At 42.6% G+C, this 24,340-nt stretch overlaps 2 protein-coding genes across 33 annotated transcripts in view; both read right to left on the reverse strand.

Annotated features, from left to right (window-relative positions):
• macf1b (microtubule actin crosslinking factor 1b) overlaps positions 1 to 20,369 on the reverse strand; it is a 46,327-nt gene extending 25,958 nt beyond the window's left edge. The window contains exons 1-7 of one of the 2 annotated variants that reach the window (XM_071383216.1): positions 20,214 to 20,369; positions 19,896 to 19,954; positions 15,524 to 15,635; positions 3,274 to 3,330; positions 2,924 to 3,094; positions 440 to 606; positions 67 to 226 (exon numbers count right to left, since the gene is read on the reverse strand). In XM_071383216.1, the coding sequence (XP_071239317.1) occupies positions 67 to 226; positions 440 to 606; positions 2,924 to 3,094; positions 3,274 to 3,330; positions 15,524 to 15,635; positions 19,896 to 19,954; positions 20,214 to 20,336 (849 nt within the window). In that variant the 5' untranslated portion in view covers positions 20,337 to 20,369. Of the gene's footprint in view, positions 1 to 66; positions 227 to 439; positions 607 to 2,923; positions 3,095 to 3,273; positions 3,331 to 3,617; positions 4,394 to 8,736; positions 9,489 to 15,523; positions 15,636 to 19,895; positions 19,955 to 20,213 lie in introns of those variants that run through there. The other variant, XM_071383215.1, reaches the window with a different exon arrangement.
• A 2,700-nt stretch (positions 20,370 to 23,069) lies between these two features.
• Positions 23,070 to 24,340, reverse strand: part of plecb (plectin b) — a 188,968-nt gene continuing 187,697 nt past the window's right edge. For all 31 annotated transcript variants that reach the window (XM_071383192.1, XM_071383193.1, XM_071383191.1 and 28 more), the window contains 2 exons: positions 24,077 to 24,193; positions 23,070 to 23,915 (listed from right to left, as the gene is read on the reverse strand). The gene's annotated coding sequence lies outside the window, so the exon portion shown is untranslated. The remainder of the gene's footprint in view (positions 23,916 to 24,076; positions 24,194 to 24,340) is intronic.

A 24,340-nucleotide genomic window follows, 5' to 3' on the forward strand; every position in this document is an offset into this window, starting at 1 on the left:
CCGCTGGTATATAAACACGGTATAGGCCTGCATACAGAAGAAACGTATACATAGATGATGTCCTACCTTGGCTTCCTCCGTAGCCTCGGGGAGGTGTAGCATTTCCCTCTCAGCGTTGCGTAGCTTGGCCAGGTCCTGCTCCACAGAGATGAGCCATTGCTGCAGGCTGTCCACCCTCTCCTGGAAGAGCTTGGCCCTAGGCAGGATGAGCTCCAGATTGCCCCGCCTGTCAACACCAATACACAACACCCATTACATTACAGCTCAGCCCACGCTGCCAACAGCATGATAGCATAGCATAGCATAACATAAAACATAACATAACATGACATAGCATAGCATAATGGCTTTAAGTTGCTCCATGCCCAGGGCAGTGTCTCTGAACCAGGCCATTTCCTCACCCACATGAAGGGAGAGCACCACAGTTCAATGAGCTGACCTGTTCACCGCATCTACCAGTAAGGCCTCCCATTTGTGTCTGAGCGTGGAGAGCTGGACCCTGGCCTGCTCCCCCTCGTCCCCTGGGAAAGCCTCGGCCACATGAGGGCCCTCCAGCATCATGGTCTCCATACTGTGCCTCCGGTCCTCCAGGAGACGCTGCAGGAGCTGTGAGATGATAATGGATACTCAGCCATTGCCTTATTGTTGTTATGACCAGGAGTTTAACCTGACCACAGTACCTGACCAGGGAAAACACCAAGTCTTACTCATTGTCTTTCTGATGGTGAGACTCAAAGATATTTTCTCAGTGATAAAAAAGTCAAAACCTGTGATAAGTCGGGGATGGGCTACTTTGGAACATCCAGTGTAATCTTACAAATGCTTGAAAATAGGCTACAACTATTGAGAAGTGAAGTGTAAAGCCAGAGAATATCTCAAATAGACGTATTAGGAGTTAGGACAACCTCAGCTCAGACGATCAGGTCTTAGCTGCAGAGAGTCATTGCTACTTGCTAGCCCTGAGAATTTACATTTGGGTATACAGTGTGTGCCTTTTCTTGTCTCTCCTGCAGTGAAAGCCCCATCTCAAGTGTCAGGCCTGCATTGTGAGGAGCCAGGCAGGTTTCACCTCACCCACTGTACTCACAATGGGCGCTGGTTCACACTGAAAGGTGAATGTCTTTAAAAAAAATAATAATAATCCCAGGAATTGTAAGAGTGAACCTTCAATATTCAGCCCTGTTTACAAGGGATTTAATATAATAAAGGGATCATTTGACTATTTCCATGATCCCAGTGCCATTTTCCATAGATAAAGTGTCCTCATGCGATTGATCAAACATTATAGCTACTTAGCCGTGGGTGCTGTGTGAAAGTTTAGATATTTTGTGTACCATGTTGTAAATTACAGTCCCAGTCAAATGTTTGGACCCACCTACTCATTCAAGGGATTTTCTTTATTTTTTACTATTTTCTACATCGTAGAATAAAAACGATTAAGTAACACATATGGGATCATGTAGTAGAAAAAAAAGTGTTAAACAAATCAAAATATATTTTAGATTCTTCAAAGTAGCCACCCTTTGCCTTGACGACAGCTTTGCACACTCTTGGCATTCTCTCAACCTGCTTCATGAGGAATGCTTTTCCAACAGTCTTGAAGGAGTTCCCACATATGCTGAGCACTTGTTGGCTGCTTTTCCTTCACTCTTGCGGTCCAACTCATCCCAAACCATCTCAATTGGGTTGAGGTCAGGTGATTGTGGAGGCCAGGTCATCTGATGCAGCACTCCATCACTCTACTTCTTGGTCAAATAGCCCTTACACAGCCTGGAGGTGTGTTGGGTCATTGTCCTATTGAAAAACAAATCATAGTCCCACTAAGCGCAAACCAGATGTGATGGCGTATCGCTGTAGAATGCTGTGGTAGCCATGCTGGTTAAGTGTGCCTTGAATTCTAAATAAATCACTGACAGTGTCACCAGCAATGCACCCCCACACCATCACACTTCCTCCTCCATGCTTCACGGTGGGAACCACACATGCGGAAATCATCCGTTCACCTACTCTGCGTCTCACAAAGACACAGCGGTTGGAACAGAAAATATCAAATTTGGACTCACCAGACCAAAGGACAGATTTCCACTGATCTAATGTCCATTGCTTGTGTTTCTTGGCCCAAGCAAGTCTCTTAATAGTATTGGTGTCCTTTAGTCGTGGTTTCTTTTCATCAATTCAACCATGAAGGCCTGATTCACACAGTCTCCTCTGAACAGTTGATGTTGACATGTGTCTGTTACTTGAACTCTGTGAAGTATTAATTTGGGCTGCAATCTGAGGTGCAGTTAACTCTAATGAACTTATCCTCTGCAGCATAGATAACTCTGAGTCTTCCTTTCCTGTGGCGGTCCTCATGAGAGCCAATTTCATCATAGCGCTTTATGGTTTTTGCGACTGCACTTGAAGAAACTTTCAAGGTTCTTGACATTTTCCGGATTGACGGACCTTCATGTCTTAAAGTAATGATGGACTGTCATTTGTCTTTGCTTATTTGAGCTGTTCTTGCCATAATATGGACTTGTCTTTTAGCAAATAGGGCTATCTTCTGTATATCACCCCTACCTTGTCACAATACAACTGATTGGCTCAAACGCAGTAAGAAGGAAAGAAATTCCACAAATTAACTTTTAACAAGGCACACATGTTAATTGAAATGCATTCCAGGTGACTACCTCATGAAGCTGGTTGAGAGAATGCCAAGAGTGTGCAAAGCTGTCATCAATGCAAAGGGTGGCCACTTTGAAGAATCTCAAATACAAAATATGTTTTGATTTGTTTAACACTATTTTGGTTACTACATGATTCCATATGTGTTATTTCATAGTTTTAATGTCTTCACCATTATTCTACAATGTAGAAAATAGTAAAAATCAAGAAACCCTTGAATGAGTTGGCGTGTCCAAACGTTTGACTGGTACTGTACCTTCTGCTCTTGCAGCTGTGCTTTCACCACTTTGACCTCTGAAGATAGAGGCTTCTGATTGGCTGTCAGCTCCTCTATCTCACAGACCCAGGTCAACAGTGCTTCCAGGGATTGATGGAACGTTTCAGAATCTGCAAAATCGTCTCTCAGAGTCAAGGCAGATCTCGTTCCCTGGGGGGAAAAGAGAGCATGACACAGCATTAACACTGTTTACAGTAACTCAAACATATGAAACCATGGGCACCATTCTGTAATATCAGTGTTACCTTCATACTGTGCAGAGGCGATTGAGATAATGTGTAAATAGTAAATCACATTAAAAAAAAACAGCAATTCACTGGATATCTTACCCTCCAACGGTCCGAGCTGGAATCTTGGTCTGAACTAGAATGCCCATCGCTTTGCAGCTGGGGTAGAAATATAAAAGTCAACACAACAACCGACTTCATTGCTCAATCTACTTTTCTGAAAAAGAGCACTGTCCTAACAAAAGTATAACACATTCTGTAGCACATGCTGCTGAAGAGATGTTAAGATAATTGCAGAGCGGTGAAGATGATGAGCTGAAGTTCAGAAGTTCAATGAAAGAATGGAATGAAAAGGGGGGGGGGAAAGGAAAGTCACATCCTAGTCTACTGTAGTGAATAATATTAGACACTTTAGAGAGGCTGTTGGCTGTTGAAGTTATATTGACCTCAGCGAGTTCCTCAGCAGCTCCAGTCAGAACCCTAACAGTCCTGGTGACTATGGCGTCTCCGCCCTTCTCTCCAGACGGGTACTCCGTCACCTCCACAATCTCTGTCACGACTGTCTCTGTCACTTCCGTCACCTCCGTGACCTCGCGGGAGGCCAAGGTCTTCCAGGACCAGGGGCTGCCCTCTCTAGAGTCTCTCCTCTGGAGGCTTCCTTCTCTGGAGTCTCTCCTCTGGAAGCTGGCCCTCCTCTCCGCTGAGCCCGGGACTGAGCCGGGCTGGGCTAGAGGGGATCTCCCATAGGGGATCTCTTGGACCACGGCCTTCCTGGTCAGGGTGCTGTTACTGGAAGTCTTGATGGGGGAGGGGGTGCCGCGCAAGGCATTGTCCAGAGTACTGGTGGTGGTGACCGTCGGGGTGGGGGAGGGGTTGGTCCTGAGGGGTTTGTCCGAGGGAGGGGTGTCGCCGTGAGACACCTCGTCCTCCACCTCACCCTCCTTCGTCCTGTCTGTCACCCTCTCCTCCTCCTCCTCCCTCTCTCTGACCACCTCCTCCCGCCTGGCCTCCCCGTGGTGCGTCAGGGGCGGAGCTTGCCATTCGCGACGCCGCTGGTAGCACTCCTTCAGGAAGTCCTCGTCGGACCTCACCTGCTTGGACTTCTGGCCCAGGCAGCTGGGCCGGCTGATCAGATTACCCATAATCCTTCAGCCCAGGGGATAGTGAGGTAATAGGCGAGAGTGGGCCCCTCTGCCATGCATGCAGGAGATCCTTCAGATGCCTAGAGTGAGACAAGGGGGCTTGGGGTGAGCATCCAGCTGAACTGTAAAATCATTCCTCGTTGACCCCCCAAAACAGTTTGATTTATATTGCATGTTTTGTTGATCTCTGATGTTATTGCACCAACTTTGGATAATGGTAAATATCATATTATTTGCAATGTGCACGACTTGTGAAAGCAATCACTAACTAAAATATGGTGAAAACTACTACAACTGCAGAAACATATCCATGAGAGGTTAACTACCTAGTCACTCCATCTCTAACCACCACAGCCCATTTGTTGAGAGAGAGAGAAGTACAGTAAAATCAACTGAAGCACAGCAGAGCCAGGGATTCCTGGCTGGCTTACTGTGCAGACAAGCCTGGTTCTTTGTCATCCTTGGACCACATGCACTGATCTGATCTGATCTGATCTCTCTCTCTCTCTCTCTCTCTCTCTCTCTCTCTCTCTCTCTCTCTCTCTCTCTCTCTCTCTCTCTCTCTCTCTCTCTCTCTCTCTCTCTCTCTCTCTCTCTCTCTCTCTCTCTCTCTCTCTCTCTCTCTCTCTCTCTCTCTCTATCTCTCTATCTATCTATCTATCTATCTATCTATCTATATATATATATATCATGGCCCTGGGGAAACTATTTAGCCCATGATCAAATATGTCAGGCATAAAAACGCCCCCTCATTTTTTTGTGTGCTGAGGAGCGGGTGGAGGAAGTAGGGGTGGCTGGGGGGGGGCAGTGATGCATAGTCGGGGAATCACAGATAAAAGATGTCTATGATGACACAGGACACCGTTCCGCTTTCTGATCTGCTTGTGATGACCTGACATAACTGCAGAGACACTGGGCTCACAAAGCATTGTGAACAGGGTGTACTGTACATAATTGTGAATGGTAATAGCAGCAAGATTGCTGCTGTGACTGATCACTGACAAATCACATCATCACAACATTTTGGACTGTGGCTAATTCCAACATAACTGCCATGAGTTTGATCCACGACTAGGGACTGTTTCAGGCTGTCTGTTACATCTCCACAGTATGGTCATTGTTATGACAGAGGGTTCAAAGATGAGTGTAATTATCCTGGCCTATAGGGGCTGATGTGGGCCCATCAGGGCTACCAGGGAGGGGCTCTGCTATACTCAGCTGCGACTGCTTCCTCTGAGGTCAGAGTGGATTAGAGCCTGTGGATCGACAACAGGTCATTCCAGGTCACGGCTGGTCGCAACTGGTCTCGGCTGGTCGGGTCAGATAAATTAGGGAAGTTGGCTCCAAAAAACCTGCCAAGAGAGTTTTCTGTTTTCTGGCTCGCTGAACCAGAAGACACCACATTTTACAGTGCCGTCTTTGCTGGCTGTATCCGCTCTTTGTTCTTTGGTTACAATGAATATTCAGTACTCACAGGTTAGGAGCTCGAAACAATTAGCTGCATGACTAGATTCGGCTGTTCTCTTTGGTGGAGATAAAACAGCTTGTTCGGCTTGTAGCAGAACACAACCTCATTGTGCCTCTGTCAGCAATTACATGTCATACTGTAATTCTATTCTATTCATAATTCATAATTCTATTCAGTTCATTCTGTTTCACAGCCATGATCCCCATTAAAAACCAGGATGTATCTGTCTTCTATTATATAATAAGGGTGTACCTGAACTGAACATTTCGAATTAGACCTCTCTATGTGCATTTTAGTAATTATAGTCGTACTATGCACATGTCTGCAACGCAGATGACGTAGGCCATTGCATGGATCCCAGGGGGAATTCTGTACACAGGATCAGAGAGGAGAGTGGCTCACAGACAAAGCCCCAGCCCAAGATCAATGATTACCCGGTTAGCCTTAATCACATCCTCGTATTCTCCAGAGGAGAGTGTCTGCGGCCAGGCGGCTGTGTCCATGTTCAGTAGGTTAACAAACCAAGGCAAAGGGTGAGGGCGTGCCATGTCTGACTGGCTATTGCACCTGATGTGCTCCCAAGTGGCGTCCCTACAGACCCTGGTTCGATTCTAGGCTGTATCACAACCGGCCGTGATTGGAAGTCCCATAGGGCGGCACACATTTGGCCCAGCGTCATCCGGGTTAGGGTTTGGCCGTGGTAGGCCGTCGTTGTAAATAAGAATTTGTTCTTAACTGACTTGCCTAGTTAAATAAAAAAGTGTAGCCTGGAATTCAAACTGATACGTTCTGTTTGCCCATTGTTTCACTTCAAAATAGCAGACAATGGAAACAGAGCATATCAGGTATGATCCCAGGCTACCTGAGTGTGCTCTCATAAACTACTACATACATACACTATGAGACATACTGTATGTAGCGTGATGATGCTGTGTGTCATCCTACTGACACATTTACTACATTAACAGTGAGACGCCATCTGAAAACAAACACTGAGGACGCTAATTACCACATCAATCTGATCAAATCAAATCGAATTGTGTTTGTCACATGCTTCGTAAACAACAGGTGTAGACTAACAGTGAAATGCTTACTTACGGCCCTTCCCAACAACGCAGAGAGAACAATTATAACACAAGGAATAAACACACAATGAGTAACGCTAACTTTGCTATATACACGGAGTACCAGTACCGAGTCGATTTGCAGGGGTACAAGGTAATTGAGGTAGACATGTACATATAGGTATGAGTAAAGTGACTAAGCAACAGGATAGATAGTAAACAGTAGCAGTAGCGTATGTGAAGTGTCAAAAGTTAGTGCAAAAAGTGTCAATACAGATAGTCCGGGTAGCTATTTGGTATTATAGCGACCAAACTATCAGTTATGTATTTCAACTCTACTGTATGAGGCAATTGGGTCATTCTAAGAGCCCATATTCAAGGTCCATCAAAATCTCAAATAATCTGCAAGGCCATACTGCAATTTAACTAAGAATTCAAACAACCCAGGCAATCATTCTACAACAGGCTAACCAATGGTTCAATTATACTGTTTTGACATATTTTAATAAGACCATGTTGCTATATGATACAAATGTGCACAGTAGCTAGTTCTGCGCTAAAGCTGAAGCCAGGCAACCATTTCACTGAACCCATATCTCAGATGACCCGGCCCATTCCACCACTTAACCTCTCTAGAAATGACCCTTGATTTAGACTCTTTGCTCTTTGTGTGCTCTCAAGATCTGTCCCTGCAAGACCATTTCCCGATGAATCAAATGTAGAGTCACAATAAAGGGCTACTCTGCAATATATGGAACATGCAACGAGACCTGAAAGGGCAGTAAAATGTCTGATGCTATTCATCTCAATCATTCCAAATTGAAATCTATGTATCCTATCACTGATGGACACTGGACAGTTTGAATGTGTGTGAGGTTTTTTTTTCGGTGAGTGTCTGTGAGAAACACAGTCCCCACCCACACCTACACCAACATACACTCACACACAAAAGAGAATCTGGTGTTTTGGCACCATTGTTCCAGTGTGTATCCAAACCAAAAAAACGCGTCCAATGACGGGCAAACCAGACCATTGATTCCATTAACCACAGAATAATAATCATGAATTACAATCTCAGAGCCGCACAAAGACAGGCCAGTCCCAATTCACGGAGGGTCTCTATGTGGTAATCAAGATAGCGGTCTTCTAATTAAAGCTGACAGCTGTGCGTTCACCCGTGAGAATTCTTACCACAGATATCAAAAAAGGTCATCTGTTCAAGGCTAAAACAGAACAACAAAGCGTGCCAACAAACGATTGTATCAAACTGTTTTGTTGATTTAAACACCTCACATTACATCTAGGAAATAATATTAAATATCTAATACATTAAACCCAAGATGCAAATTGGCTATGGTAAGACTATATGTGACGGTTGCATCCAATGGTGAAGTTGTTTGATATTTGGTGAATTGCATTTAAAAACAGCACATGCTGGTTCTAGCACCACAATGCTATTGTTATCATTCCGCTCCTGACAAAATGTAGCAACGGACCATCGAATTTTCCCAATTTCACATATCAATCTCACTACTTTCTTCCTGAATCAAATCTGTAAATTAGAATATTCGACCTTGCGCGTTATTACTGCACATTGCCATTATCATGAAGACATTATACTTACAACCGTATGAAACAATCAAAAAAATTCCTATTTTTGTGGAGTAAAAATAAAAATATACTTCTAGGTTCACATTCACTGTTCAGACTCGGAACTGTCCCTTTGGGCCAATGTGGACCAGTGAACCAATGGTCATAGCCACTTTGCATCATCACATGCTCTTCCAAGCTACAATCACAGAAGAGTAAACTCCTACTGAACTTTTCCTATAAGCCAATCCAGGCCTGGTGGCAGTTTTGGCGGTTTGAGATTTAGGTGACGCACACTTACCCTGGAGCAGAGACGAGCACAACGGCTAGAGCAAAGGAATTCAGCTAGTCCTCAGTCACCATTCAAAAAGGAGAGAAAAAAATTCCTGCCTTGTTTGAGCATCCTTTGAATAGCCTCCCTCCCTTCCCAAGAAGCCTCCTCACGCACATACACTCACAACTCACTCAGACATCCTCACATCAAACCACACTCTCTAAACAAAAACACACAAGGCCTGATAACCCATGCTTTCCGTTGCCCACAGCCACAGGCAAACAATGTCCTCCTCTCCCCTCTCACAGCACCCCCTCCTCCCTTCCCACCGGCTCCGCTCCTCTCCCTCTCTCCTTTGTTGTTGGAGCTCCGATTGAGGAATTCCTTCCTTGTTCACGCCACCAATAGGACGATGGCGCACCCGGAATCAAGACAATGTAGTTCCAACGGCTCAACTAGATTCTCTCGGTTCCCAGACAGAAAATAGTTATTGCATTGTGATCACACTCTGGTAGCTCCATATGACTGCAGGCCAGTGGCACAATCTACACCGCTTGTGCTCCTGTACCGGACAGTTAGACAGCAAAGTGCTTCCCTTACCTTCCTCCTTTCGCCCCCCCCCCTTGATAACCCCTCCTTTAGAAGGTTTTATTTGGGCTCTGAAACTCCATGCTGCTTGTGGTGAAGAAAAGAGAGAGTGAGAGAAAAAAGCTTTCTAAAGAGCTCCGGGTCGCCCTCCTGGAAACATTCACATGCCTCCAGCTGCCTCCAGCCCCTTCTCTCTGCCTCTAGCTCACACGGCGCCGGCAGGGGCACGCAGCGCAAGGCCACAAAAGGAGGGACCATCACCCACCCACAGTCATTCCCCCATCTCCATTCAGTCAGTGCAGTAGCCTTTCGTAGCAGCAACAAAGACAGCAAATTACTGTAAAACATCTCTGATGACTTTTTTTCAACTCACTTCCAGACCCATACAACTCCTATGAAAAACAAAGAAGATAAATGAAGACGAAATTGAGAAAATTGGATGTTGGCAAAATAGACCTTTCGGACTCCTGGGAAAGCTATGACGGAACCCTGTGGATGTCGTTTATCAAACTACATTTGCATCAAACTAAATCTCAACTATACAATAGCATCTACATGTGATTTGTCTTTTTACATTAACACTATGTAACCTAATTGTTTTATTTCCTATTCTATCTATTACAGGGAGACTAAGACTAGGGAAACCAACACCCCAGTTGAATGAAACCAGCTAATCACACACTCATGTGATCACCTGGAGATGATGTGTGTAGCGATCTCCCCTGGGATAAGAGCTGGGATTACAACTAGCTGTGAGTAAGTGGACAGGTGCAGGGCAGCAGGTGCACTGGAAGCCCTGGAGAACGGGTGCATTTTAGGCCACTCCCTTCAAAGAGGTGTTTATTCCCCGAAGCCCTGAACAACCTAATTTAACATCTTTCTCTGTCTGTCTCTCTCTCTCTCTCCTTATCTTTCTCTCTCCCTCCTCCAATATTCTCCCTCTCTCTCACACACACACACACACTCTCGGTCTCTCTCTCACGTACACACGCAAGCCCCCTCCATCTTCCATAATCTACAGTCTTTCAAAATCAAATCAAATCAAACTTTATTTGCCACATGCGCCGAATAAAACAAGTGTAGACTTTACCGTGAAATGCTTACTTACAAGCCCTTAACCAACAGCGCAATTCAAGAAGAAGAAAATATTTACCAAGTCGGTAATAATCAAATGTAATAATAAAAAGTAACACAATAAGAATAACAATAACGAGGTTATTGACAGGGGGCACCGGTACCGAGTCAGTGTGCGGGGGTACAGGCTAGTTGTGGTAATCTGTATATGAAGGTGGGGGCGAAGTGACATTGGAGTCAATGTCTCCAGAATGATTAGTCAGAGGAGAAAGTGCATGGCAGATGGAAGAGGGGGCGAAATATTGACTCTCTCTGTGCAAAGACAGAAGGGGACACAAAATCACATGTCCCTCCGTTTTCACTGTGCCAAGATTAGCTGATCACCAATACACCATCTTTCTGTAGTGTAAACGTAACATGTTTTACACTGATGCCAAGATATTGTCATACCGGTACTGCATGTCTTCATGTGAGATTCAATTCAACCTTGCTTAGGCTTATTTTCCCAGGAGTGAATGTTTGTTTATGACAGTGTTACTTGCCACTTTGAGGGACAAAGGGACAATGAGGGACAAGGAGTAACTGGTAAAGAGGTGATAGCATGAATCACAAAGGAGACTGAAAATGCCCTGGCTGCGAAGGAAAAGTGAATTCAATAGCGTGACCCCCCACGGGGTCAAGTTATTTAACCCTGTGACTACTCCATCCCCGTGTGTCCTAAATTATACTAGCCTCACATATTACGACCTCCCATACTTTACCTTCTCCGTCCCAGAGATCTGAACCTGCAGGCAATGACAGAAATGCACGGACATCTGCAACTGACAGTTCAGAGAGATTGATACGTCTAGGCAGACAAGATCAAGCTTTCGAAATAGTAGCAATACTCCAGATAAGGGTTTGGTTGGTCCCATAGGAGAGCAGCAGTGTCTTCAGCTGTTTAACAAAGAGCAAGTGAGCCAGCCCTCCTCCTTCTCCCTGAGTGGGTCTGGCATGGGTGAGACCCCGGGATGCCAGGGCCACTGTTCTAAGCCCACAACACCTGATCCTGGTTTTCAGCTAGCTCCAAATCCTCTTAGAAGTAATTGAATCGTTTCACCAAACCCGCTGTCCCTTTCCATTTTACACCATGGCCTTAACCACACGTAAACCCCGTTCCAAAAGACTGGCTGGTGTACAGTAGTTGAAGAAGCACTGGATCAATGGGGCTACGAAGCAACACACTATTAACAGGCTGGGCAGCCAGGCAGTTGATCATTTCCCAGTTTCTCTACCATTAACCTCCCATCTGCCGCCTATGCTGTATGTAAGACTGGGAAGTGTAGGTTCTGATATGGGGAGATGGGATATAGGGGCCTAAAAGAACACAATTCCAAATTGGTTGCAAATGGGGCCAAATTTGATCACAGACCCCATGTGCCAGAAGACCTGAGAGCACTAAAGTAGATTAATCCTGCTGGCTGCATGGCATGTCCCCCCTTCTCCTCCACAACCTTCCTTCTCTTCCCTCTCTGCTCTGCCTTCAAATTAAACAAGACCTCAGTGGATCCTCTATGGCTCCAGTAGCCTATGTGGTAATTAGCACTTTGGCAGCCACACCCACCCCTCACATGGGGAGCCCTCTTCATGAGGAAATGAAAAAGGGGTCCCTTTGATGGGTCAAAACTAAAGCACCATGCAACACCATTACACACACACACACACACACACACACACACACACACACACACACACACACACACACACACACACACACACACACACACACACACACACACACACACACACACACACACACACACACACACACACACACACACACACACACACACACACACACACACACACACATACATACAGTTGTTTAACACTAAAGGGGTTGCTTCCCAGAAATGTGTGGGTTTGGGTGAAAAGGAGTTAGGGGCTTCCCTGGGGTGCCTGGATACTGGAAATCTTAGTCACAGGGTGGAGGGATTCAACAACAAAACCAACGACCCAGCCCCCTTATGTGATTGGTCTGTTCACAGGAAGATTAGATTGAAAGCTTCCACAACAAGTAAAGAGTCAGAACATAAAAGAAGCCGCTACATTGTCAATAACCTTTTAGTATTACTATGCAAAGGTTGATGACAACAAATGTTGAAGAAACACAAAAACACAATTAATCCCAGGACCAGAAAGAAGTGGATAACCACAATTCAAAACATTATGAACACACACACACACACACACACACACACACACACACACACACGCACACACACACACGCACGCACACGCACACACACACACACACACACACACACACACACACACACACACACACACACACACACACAACGACACACACAATCCCTCCCCTCCCTATCTTTACCACTTGGTGACTCACAGCAATCAACACCAACGCATCTTCCCAAGTCATTATCTGCCGTCATCAGAGAGGGGCTACTGTTTGCCCACTGCCATCAAGCCAGAGGAGAGGAGAATAGGCTGCTATCTCTCACCCCTCTTCCTGGTTCTGTTTACAGGTTATGTGTGCAGGGCTTATTTGAGATGCAGACTTTGCAGCGGGCCAAGGGAAATTAGAGACCTTTAGAGACAGAGGGACACAGACACTCTTTATCCAGCAGTTCCTCAATAGCGGGGGGACGGAACAAAGAAGAGAGGAACTTTTGGCCTTAATTCGTTTCTCTGAATGGAGAGATTGCTTTTCTGACTTTTGAGTGACGCAACACAGCACTTCTTACACAATGCAAACGCTTCAAGTCATTTTCACAAGGTGGAACGTTCAGCGTAAACTTCTAGGCCTACTTTTTTTTTTTAAACGAATCAAATGTCTGATTCACAGCCGTTTATGAATCACCTTAACTTGGTTTATGGAGGCTGTTAGGTTGTATGGAGAAACAAGGCGATGTTCAACAGTCACGGAACGGAATAAAATGTCCCGAAGTGGAGTGAAACAGTGAAGTACTATCTGATGTTGTCGTTCAAAAGTCAAATGTTTCTTTTCCTATTGCAAAACCCTTTTGCCACAGTATGTTTTAAAGAACATGACCCACTGTCAGAGCATGTGTTAAGGAGCAGGTGTGTCTCTCTCCTGTGTATTGTTGGCATGTTGGGGGACGTTGTGTTGTGTCTCAATTATACAGTTAGCCTAGCGAACTAACGAGTTCCCACAGACCAGACTGAAAACAGCAGTGGAGCAGACTAGCAGCATTAACATGACAAAGGCTTATGGAGATGTGCACTGTGACAAAGGCACAGTACTGAATAAAGACTACCTGCATTTAACCCACACTCATTGGGAGAGGCACAGGAGCCCCCACACCCTCAGCTCACCACTGAACATAGCGGTCTACCTTATAGCTCATAAAAAATCTTAAACACTGACTGATTTAAGTTGAGTCGTACATGTGTCATACACACATTTCGGAGTCACACACACACACAACAAAGCGTGATGATGCCATCATAATGAACAAATATTTAGCAATTCAATATTAGAGAAAAAACAATTGGCTTTGGCTTGATGGATAAGTTCACCCGAAGGTCATGTGTATTTATCCTGTTCAAACCCTGATTATAAGATTAAACAATTCAGTTGTTACGCCATTTAGCGTTATAATCAATGAATCAATCAAACAAACAATTAGGACAATGGAACTTTTAGTAACACTAAATGTAGCAAAACCTATCAATCACAATAAGGTCCTCCTTTCCCTCTGAGGTAACACAGTACTCACATCCACAAAGAAGACAAAAAGGCTAAATGAATGCAGAGAGTAGTGACGTGATGCTGAAACACCACAGTATGGCGATTGATTCAATCAGTGTCCGTGTTGTAAAGAGCCTTGGTGTGCTCTTCCGCGGGTCATATTGATGCTTTAAATCTGTGGATTAGGCTAGCTATCGGAGTCGAGGCCCTTGTTCATTATCGTAAGTCTAAAAGAACACTGTCACTGTTTGTGATATAAAATATCACCCTTCAAGACACACTAATTATTGTGCAACGCTGAGATGTCGTTGTCCGCCACTAACAGATAAAAAAGACTAATGGCCGGGGGTACACACAACAAATGCCTTTTTGGCCAGACCACAGCACTCGGTAAGATCCTGTTTTCTCTTTTATTTTTTCCTCATCCTCCCATCTGAGTCTAATGTCCTTTCAGTCTGTTCGCTCATGTGTGCAGTGGGCCTCCACTGCTGAGCGTCTCTCCAGCCTCCCTGTCCCAGCACAGCACAAAAGAGCTTGCCTGCCTGCCCCTCTCCCCAAAGGAAACTTGCTGCAGGACACGGAGGAGCGAAGACCACCACCTCGATCTCCGCTTGAGTCCGTCTGGCTCTAGATTCTTCTCTCTCACTGATTCCCTTGCTCTTTTTCCTTCTGTCTGAAGTCATTCGTGTAATGTGTCTCCCTCTTCTGACTCTTGCTCTCTTGTTTGTACAGTTTTTCTCTCGTTCTCTGTTTAGTGGTATCATGCCAGCCCCCTGGGTGAGAGAGCATTTATTTCTCTGGGGCTTAGGGCATATTATTCCATAGTGATGCTCAGCCCAGCGCCATGGGGACAGTGTATTACACAATAGGGGCCAGCCTCAAATCACTGTTTTTGTTTGAAATCGTCTTTGGATTTCTCCCAGCCCACACAATTACCGTTAGACCAACAAGTTGCATCATGGGGGATGGGTATTGTCCAGTCCTCTAGCATCCTGTGAATGGATAATATATCAACATTGTTCACTCATTCTTCTCCTTGACTTAATATCCAGCCGCCTCTCCATCAGTGTATTTTACTCTGTGTTATTGGATGCACAGCAACAAAGGATGGAGGACGATGTCCGTCTTTAATGGTTCCGTGGATATCCATTGATGATGATGGCAATAGGTTGATAGCCTCTTTCAGCAGATCCCACGACAAGGATGTTGCTTTACTAAATATGCCAAGGCCCTGTTCATTCTACTGCTAAGTGCGTAAGTGCGTAATGTACACTAAACCTCAGAGAATAATTTTATTCGGAGGGAAAAGACTGATGTTAGCAATGTTGACATAAAATGTCTTATTCATATATATAAAACAAATGACATTCAAGCTGTAGGTTAAATAGGTGAACGAGAGAAAGGTAAGGAACCTAGCAACTCAACAACCCAACTGACCGTATGGTCCAGAGGAGGTAGCCTCATCTCCATGCTCTTCAGCCAGTGTCGCAGGGCTCGGATTTGACCTCTGAACTCCCCCTGCCATTGGCTCCACTCCTCTGACTCCCTCCTGGAAGCATACAAGCCCACAAAGCTTGTGTCAATGTCACTATTCATCTCATACAGTTGAAGTCGGAAGTTTACATACACTTAGGTTGGACTCATTAAAACTTGTTTTTCAACCACTCCACAAATTTCTTGTAAACAAACTAGTGTGGCAAGTCGGTTAGGACATCTACTTTGTGCATGACACAAGTCATTTTTCCAACAATTGTTTACAGACAGATTATTTCACTTATAACTCACTGTATCATAATTCCAGTGGGTCAGAAGTTTACATACACTAAGTTGACTGTGCCTTTAAACAGCTTGGAAAATTCCAGAAAATTATGTCATGACTTTAGAAGCATCTGATCGGCTAATTGACATAATTTGAGTCAATTGGAGGTGTACCTGTGGATGTATTTCAAGGCCTACCTTCAAACTCAGTGCCTCTTTGCTTGACATCATGGGAAAATAAAAATAAATCAGCCAAGACCTCAGAAAAGAAATTGTACACCTCGACAAGTTTGGTTTATCCTTGGGAGCAATTTCCAAACGCCTGAAGGTACCACGTTCATCTGTACAAACAATAGCACGCAAGTATAAACACCATGGGACCACACAGCCGTCATACCGCTCAGGAAGGAGACGCGTTCTGTCTACTTGAGATGAATGTACTTTGGTGCGAAAAGTGCAAATCAATCCCAGAACAACAGTGCACTGGTGCACTTCACAAAATAAATGGCATCATGAGGAAGGGAAATGATGTGGATATATTGAGGCAACATCTCAAGACATCAGTCAGGAAGGTAAAGCTTGGTCGCAAATGGGTCTGCCAAATGGACAATGACCCCAAGCATTCTTCCAAAGTTGTGGCAAAATGGCTTAAGGACAACAAAGTCAAGGTATTGGAGTGGCCATCACAAAGCCCTGACTTCAATCCTATAGAAAATTTGTAGGCAGAATTGAAAAAGCGCGTGCAGGCAAGGAGGCCTACAAACCTGACTCAGTTACACCATCTCTGTCAGGAGGACTGGGCCAAAATTCACCCAACTTATTGTGGGAAGCTTGTGGAAGGCTACCCGAAACGTTTGACCCAAGTTAAATAATTTAAAGGCAATGCTACCAAATACTAATTGAGTGTATGTAAACGTCTGACCCACTGGGAATATGATGAAAGAAATAAAAGCTGAAATAAATCATTCTCTCTACTATTATTCTGACATTTCACATTCTTAAAATAAAGTGGTGATCTTAACTGACCTAAGACAGGGAATTTTTACTAGAATTAAATGTCAGGAATTGTGAAAAACTGAGTTTAAATGTATTTGGCTAAGGTGTGTATGTAAACTTCCGACTTCAACTGTATGTGTAGGAATACCTGCCTAACCAGATACCTACTGTAACTTCAAATACCTAGAGTATTGTAAACTGTTTTTCCAGCTACACTGAAAAGGGAATTTGTATTTAAGCAATAAGGCACGGGGGTGTGGTATATGGCCAATATACCACGTCTAAGAGCTGTTCTTAGGCACGACGCATCGCGGAGCCCTATACACAGCCCTTAGCCGTGGTATATTGGCCATATACCACAAACCCCCGAGGTGCCTTACTGCTATTATACAACTGGTTACCAACGTAATTAGAGCAGTAAAAATAAATGTTTTGTCATACCCGTGATATACCACTGCTGTCAGCCAATCAGCATTCAGGGCTCGAACCACCCAGTTTATAATTTAGCATCTTAGCATTTTTTGGATGGATAAATACTGTCATTAAAAGTGTTATTATACATAATCATTGGGACAGTGAGATATTTTTTCCATATCGGGTGCACCGTTTAGAAAAATAAGCACTTTTTGTATACTTAACAAAAATAAATGCAACATGCAACAATTTCAAAGATTTTACAGTTACAGTTCATAGAAGGAAATCAGTCAATTGAAATAAATTAAATTGTCCCTAAATTCAATTGTCCCTCACTGGTCAGGGGCACAGCCATGGGTGATTCTGGGAGGGCATAGGCCCACCCACTGGCAAGCCAGGCCCAGCCAATCAGAATGAGTTTTCCCCCACAAAAGGGCTTCATTAGAGTGACCTTTTATTGTCCCCAGCGCGAGGTGCACCTGTGTAATGATCGTGCTGTTTAATCAGCTTCCTGATATGCCACACCTGTCAGGTGGATGGATTATCTTGGTAAATGAGAAATGCTCACTAAAAGGGATGTATTTTTATTTATTTTTTGTCATTAAAATCATTGTTTACTGAAATAACTAATAACTAATAACTATACACATACCAATTACCCAATGTTTGTAACTGGACCAATTTACACTTATTTTTTTGTTATCGTCTTTGTACTGTTGGACCATCCAGGTCCATGACTTTAGATCCAGGCACACTGGTCCACTAAACTGTGACAATCGACCAAATGTCATCATCACCAGCCATTTGTTCAGTTTGACCTGACTGATGGTGGGTGATGGGCATGGAGCCCAGTGCAACATTTCTAACACATTGAATTTGTATTTAATTACAAATGTTATGATCTTGAAATGCATACAGAAAGGAAAATTCACCAATAGGTGAATTGTTGAAGTTGTGATGGTTATGTGTTGAATTTAACCATGGCCACCTTGTTTTTGCATTTACTAGGGATGCACAATATATCGGTGAACATATCGTAAACGTAAAAATGCCAATATCGATATCGGCCCGATGTTTAGTTTAACGCCGATGTGAAAAACTGATGTCAAAGCTGACGTGCATACCTATATAACGTACATTACCGTTCAAAAGTTTGGAGTCACTTAGAAATGTCCTTGTTTTGGAAAGAAAAGCACATTTTATGTCCATTAAAATAATATCAAATTGATCAGAAATACCGTGTAGACATTGTTAATGTTGTAAAATACAGATAGGTTGACAATAAATGTGGCTCAATTCACAGTTGTTTCAGAAGAGCTACGACACTAATGTTCTCTGGATGTCACTGAGTAGACTGATACCCCATGTCATTGATTCACAATCCATAGGTAAGGCTGTACAGTGAAATAACTATGCCCTCAACGCAATTCTAAAGTATAATACATTCAGTGTGATTTCAACAGATTTTTGTCAAATTAACAAATTATTGTCTTTTGTTGATTTTATATAACAACTTTCCAACCTGGTTTAGCATGATCTATTCAATTATGGCATAATTCTGCTATTTGTATTCACTTGCGTCACTGTCAATGACATACGTTTATTTTGAAGGCTAACCGCAACGTCCACTATTGTGCCTAATCCTTATTGTGGCTAGCTTCACATAGATGGGTCCGACCACCATTAATTAAATAACAACTGTTTTATAAATTAGGGTTATTTTAGATGATGACACCTAGCTATATAGTTAGCTAGCTAACGATAGCTACTGAAACAGATTATGTAGTTTGCTATGTTTTTGGGGAAGAACATTGTTTGCATCATGAGCTAGCTAGCTTCTTTTTATGACCAGCACTGTAGGTGCGCAAGACAACTTTACCAGCATCATAGCATACGTATCGATGAATCGTTGTGACATGAAATACGAGTGATAGTGTAATCAATGTGTAATAACTACGTAAAAAAATTATGAATGCGTTAAATTATTATGTGACGTGCAGTGATATTCAAGTCCTGATTGGTCAACAAGCTTTTTGACACGTCAAATAGTCTTATGTGATGTGTATCTTTTTTGACATGCAAAAAGAACCAAACGGCGTTCCATAGAAATCCTGGTTGAGAATGAAACAACTGAACAAATGAACAATGAAACAGCACAGCAAGTAAGTGAAATAAATATGTTTTGATGATGTTTTACTGGTAATGGGGACATACGTAAATACCAACAAAATAACTTTTTGGTCAGTGGTGTGTGTGTGTGTGTGTGCGTGCGTGTGTGTATAACATTTATTTAACTAGACAAGTCAGTTAAGAATAAATTCTTATTTACAATGAATGCCAAACCCGGACGATGCTGGGCCGATTGTGCACAGCCCTATTGGACGCCCAATCATGGCCGGGTGTGATACAGACTGGATTCGAACCAGGGACTGTAGTGATGCCTCTTGCCCTGAGCTGCAGTGCCTTAGACCGCTGCGTCCATGTGTGTGTGTTAACTATTTAACTCTACTAGAATGCTTAAAAGGCCGCAAACATTTTAAATATCGGTTATCGGTATCGGGGTTTTTTTGCAAGGAAAATATTGGATATCGGTATCTGCCAAAAATGTAATATCGGTGCATCACCCAGCATTTACCCATACCCAGAGCTTGGTTCCTTGGAAGTGGGTGTTGCAAATCCATACACACTCCCTCTTTCTTCCTGAAACAGACAGCAAAAATAAGCATACATCAGAGATTATTATTTTGTGTTTGCTTTCACTCAATATACAGTATAATACAATGAATTAGTGCAGCTGAATTGGTCGTGATCAGGACACTGAGTTTGCCCTCATCGATACATTAGTATAGTACTACCAAAGTTCAAATTCAGGTATTTCGTTTTACTGCTCTCTACTGGTAGGTCTGTTACAGCACTGTCTTCCCAAAGCACTGCCTCACCCCATTCTCGGATGTCTTACCTCCTCGTCACCCCTCTCTGGGAGGGGAGTGAGGGACAGGGTCAGTGAAGGGTAGTCAAGGCAGTCATTAGAGGTATTCTGGCAGGTAGACGGCACATCTCTCATATTGGCTGGATCTTCCATCAATGTCAAAGGCTAACATTAGCATAGAAAGAAACACACATAGACATATAGATAGACTAATAGAGCACAACTTCCACACCCTTCCACACAGACACACATATACTGTATATCTGAGTCTCTAATAACGTTCTCCAAGTCGCTGACAGAAAATGTATCCATGAAATGAAGTTGGTAGCTGAATCGTGAATGAGGGGATGAGGGTTCATTGTTTGCTTGTATTCCAAGACCTCTGATTCCAAGAGGACATGAGTTGAAATTACTTGTATGTCAAACTAATAGTGCCCTCATAATGGTGAAATTAAATAATGCAGACAGTAGTGCTTGTAGACAGCAAGTAGAGGGCATTAAAGACACTACTTCATTCACCTATAATGATTCTACTATGGTATACTGTAACAGTGGTGTAAAGTACTTACAGTGAGCACCATAATTCATTGGACAGTGACCATTTATTTTGGTTCTGTACTCTAGCACTTTGAGTTTGAAAGGATATAATGACAATGACGGTGAAGTGCAGACTGTCAGCTTCATTTGAGGGTATTTTCATACATATCGGATGAACCGTTTCTAAATTATAGAAGCTTTTGTACATAGCCCCCCCCCATTTTCGGGCATCAAAAAACATTGGACAGTTTAACATAATGTAGAATAAAGTAATCATTGTTAATATTTGGTCGCATATCCTTTGCATGCAATGACTGCTTAAAGTCTGCGATGCAACGACATCACCAGACGCTGGGTATCTTCCCAGGTGATGCTCTGCCAGGCCTGTACTGCAGCCATCTTCAGTTCCTGCTTGTTTCGGGGACTTATTGCCTTCAGTCTCCTCTTCAACATGTAAAATGCATGTTCAATTGGATTCAGATCCGGTGATTGACTCGGCCAGTCAAGGATTTTCCACTTTTTGGCCATCAAAAACCCCTTCGTTGCTCTAGCAGTATGCCAAGCAGTATGCCACACTCCTGCTCTCCAATGAGTTTGGAGGCATTTGTTTTTATCCGAGTAGATAAAATATTTCTGTCGACTTCAGAATTCATTGTTCTTCTGTCTGCAGTCACATCATCGATGAAGACAAGTGAGCCTGTTCCACTGGCAGCCATACAGGCCCAAGCCATAACACCCCCTCCACCATGTTTCACGGATGAGGTGGTATGCTTTGGATCATGGGCATGTCTTTTATTTCTCCACACTTTCCTCTTTCCATCACTCTGGTACATGTTAATCTTTGTCTCATCTGTCCACAATACTTTTTTCCAGAACTCTTGGGGCTCTTTAGCAAACTGTAATCTCGCCTTTCTGTTCTTCAGGCTTATCAGTGGTTTGCATCTTGTAGTGTACCCTCTGTAGTCCTGCTGGTGTAGTCTTCTACGTATGGTAGACTTTGACACATCTACACCTGGATCCAGGGGAGTGTTTTTGATCTGTTGGGCTGTTGTCAGGGTTTTTTTCTTCACCATAGAGAGTATTCTCCGGTCATCCACTACAGTGGTCTTCCTCAGTCTACCGTGTCTTTTGACATAATTGAGTTCACCGGTTGTTTTTTTCTTGTTAATGATTAACCAAACTGTTGACTTGGGCACGCCCAGGGTTTTTGCAATGTTCCTGATAGATTGATTTTCATTTCTGAGCCTTATGACGGCCAGCTTCATTTGCATCGACACTGCTGTCTTCCTCATGTTGTCACACCCCAACAACAACCTCCAAAGGCAATAGCAAAGTCTAGAATCAATACTATTCATCAACATCTCTCCTGCATTCACTAACGACACAGATGAATACACCTGCCTAACGACACACATCTGTGAAGCCAATTCAACAAATACTTGTAGTACCTTAAAATGGGGGGACCATATACAAAAGGTGCTGCCATTTCTAAACGGTTCATCCGATATGTATGAAAATACCCTCAAATTAAAGCTGACAGTCTGCACTTCACCCTCATTGTATCCTTTCAAACTTAAAGTGCTACAGTACAGAACCAAAATAACAAAAAAATGGTCACTGTCCAATGAATTATGGTGCTCACTAAGTAAAATACTTTCAAGTAATACTTATGTCGTTTTTGGGGGTATCTGTACTTTACTATTTATATTTTAGACAACTTTTACTTCACTACAGAAAACAATGTACTTTTTACTCCATACATTTTCCCTGACACCCAAAAGTACTAGTTATATTTTGAATGCTTAGCAGGACAGGAAAATTGTCAAATTCACACTTAAGTATACATTAGCAATTACATTTACTTCTGATACTTAAGTACAGTATATTTAAAACTAAATACTTTGACTTTTACTCAAGTATTATTTTACTGGGTGACTTTCACCTTTGTCATTTCTTATTAAGGTATTTTTTACTTAAGTATGACAATTGTGTAATTTTTCCACCACTGTACAGAACAATGCTTTTAAGCTTAAGTATATGCATACCACAATAAAATGACTAAACTAAAGTATATGGCCTACCACAAAATACAATGGCTTAAACTGAAGTCATTTGAATCAATTGAGCAATTTTGCATGACAAAACATACAGTATATCAGATGCTGCTACCAATAAATTGGTTTATAGCCTTTAGTGTGAAAATCTATAATGCGCCTACAGGTACACACAATGTAATCTTATGTGTTATGCTGAAAATAGTGATATGTTCTGTATGCTGTACGGTCACTGTAGATAATTCCATTGTCAGAACGTGTGATTTACCTGGATATTGAAATGTAGTGGACAAGATTACCTTTTTAATAGCACATTTATTTACATTAAAGTGTTATCACCAAAACATACACCAGATTCCACTCACCATGCCACTCAACACAAAAAAAACTGTTAATGAGCAAAACCAACCAGTTAGTTTTGATGCAATATCTTGCAATATCTTGCATTCAACAAAACACGTTTTGCAGAGCAGATTCATGTCCTATTCTCTTCTTCTTACAATTCTTTTTTCCCCAAAATATATATTACCAAGTTAGTAAAACATGCAGAGCAAAAATGTATTATATAAGATATGAAAAATATGATGAAAAATTAAAACGAAGATTTACAGAAGTTAAACACTTCCTAGAAGCAGAACAGAAAAAAAACATACTTGGTATGGAAAACAAGAGCTACAAGACTGGTTGAAAAGCAACATATGACAAAGCTTCAAAATCATTTTTGCAAAGGAAATATGCAAAATGTAGGAAAATGTCTCGAAATGTATTCATCCTATAAAATATGTACATTCATTCAATGTATTGTAATATCAGATCATATATTGCAATGTCATCTCAGCAACTATTTACTTTGGTTTTGACTGATGTTACATGAATGTTGCTTACAGAAATGAAGATTACATTGAATTTCATCTTCATGGCGCTGACCATGTGAAAGCCCATAAACATAGTGATGTGTTACATGTAAGAGGTGTAATTCAAAATAGGGGGATTATGATCAATATTCAAGTAAGAATGTTGGACAAAAATTCATGGAGTTTGTTCCTAGTATGGTATCCCAGGGAGACTTCAGGGGTCACAAGCCTCAACTGTCTTCAAAAATGAGGGAGATGCAATGGGAGCAAGGTACTCAATGGCAGATCTAAAAACAAAACAAAAATAATGAAATTTGAGACAACAAAACCAACAACAGTAAAAAAAAATATATGAAAAAAAAGCTAAAATAATTGTAATGCAAACAAATAAATCAATTCCAAATGTATTTGATGATTTAATGCTTTATATGGTGGATGATGAATTTACCTGCATTTCTGGATGGTGAAGCTGTTGAATTGGGATATCGTCCCTGTTAAGAGACTCATCAGCCATGCCCGTCAGAGTATCTGCAAATCCCCATCGAATTCTGATGGAATGAGACATCTGTCAAAAAAGAGAATGAATCAGCTTAAAATACTGATGTGAAAAAGGCATGATCATAATCATCCAACTAATAAAAAACGTTTGATAGCGCTTTCTTCCAAACTAGAATTGAAATACTCGCGATAAAGAGGGAAGAGAAAAAAACAG

Source organism: Salvelinus alpinus, chromosome 35, assembly GCF_045679555.1.
Source record: "Salvelinus alpinus chromosome 35, SLU_Salpinus.1, whole genome shotgun sequence".
Taxonomy (NCBI): domain Eukaryota; kingdom Metazoa; phylum Chordata; class Actinopteri; order Salmoniformes; family Salmonidae; genus Salvelinus; species Salvelinus alpinus.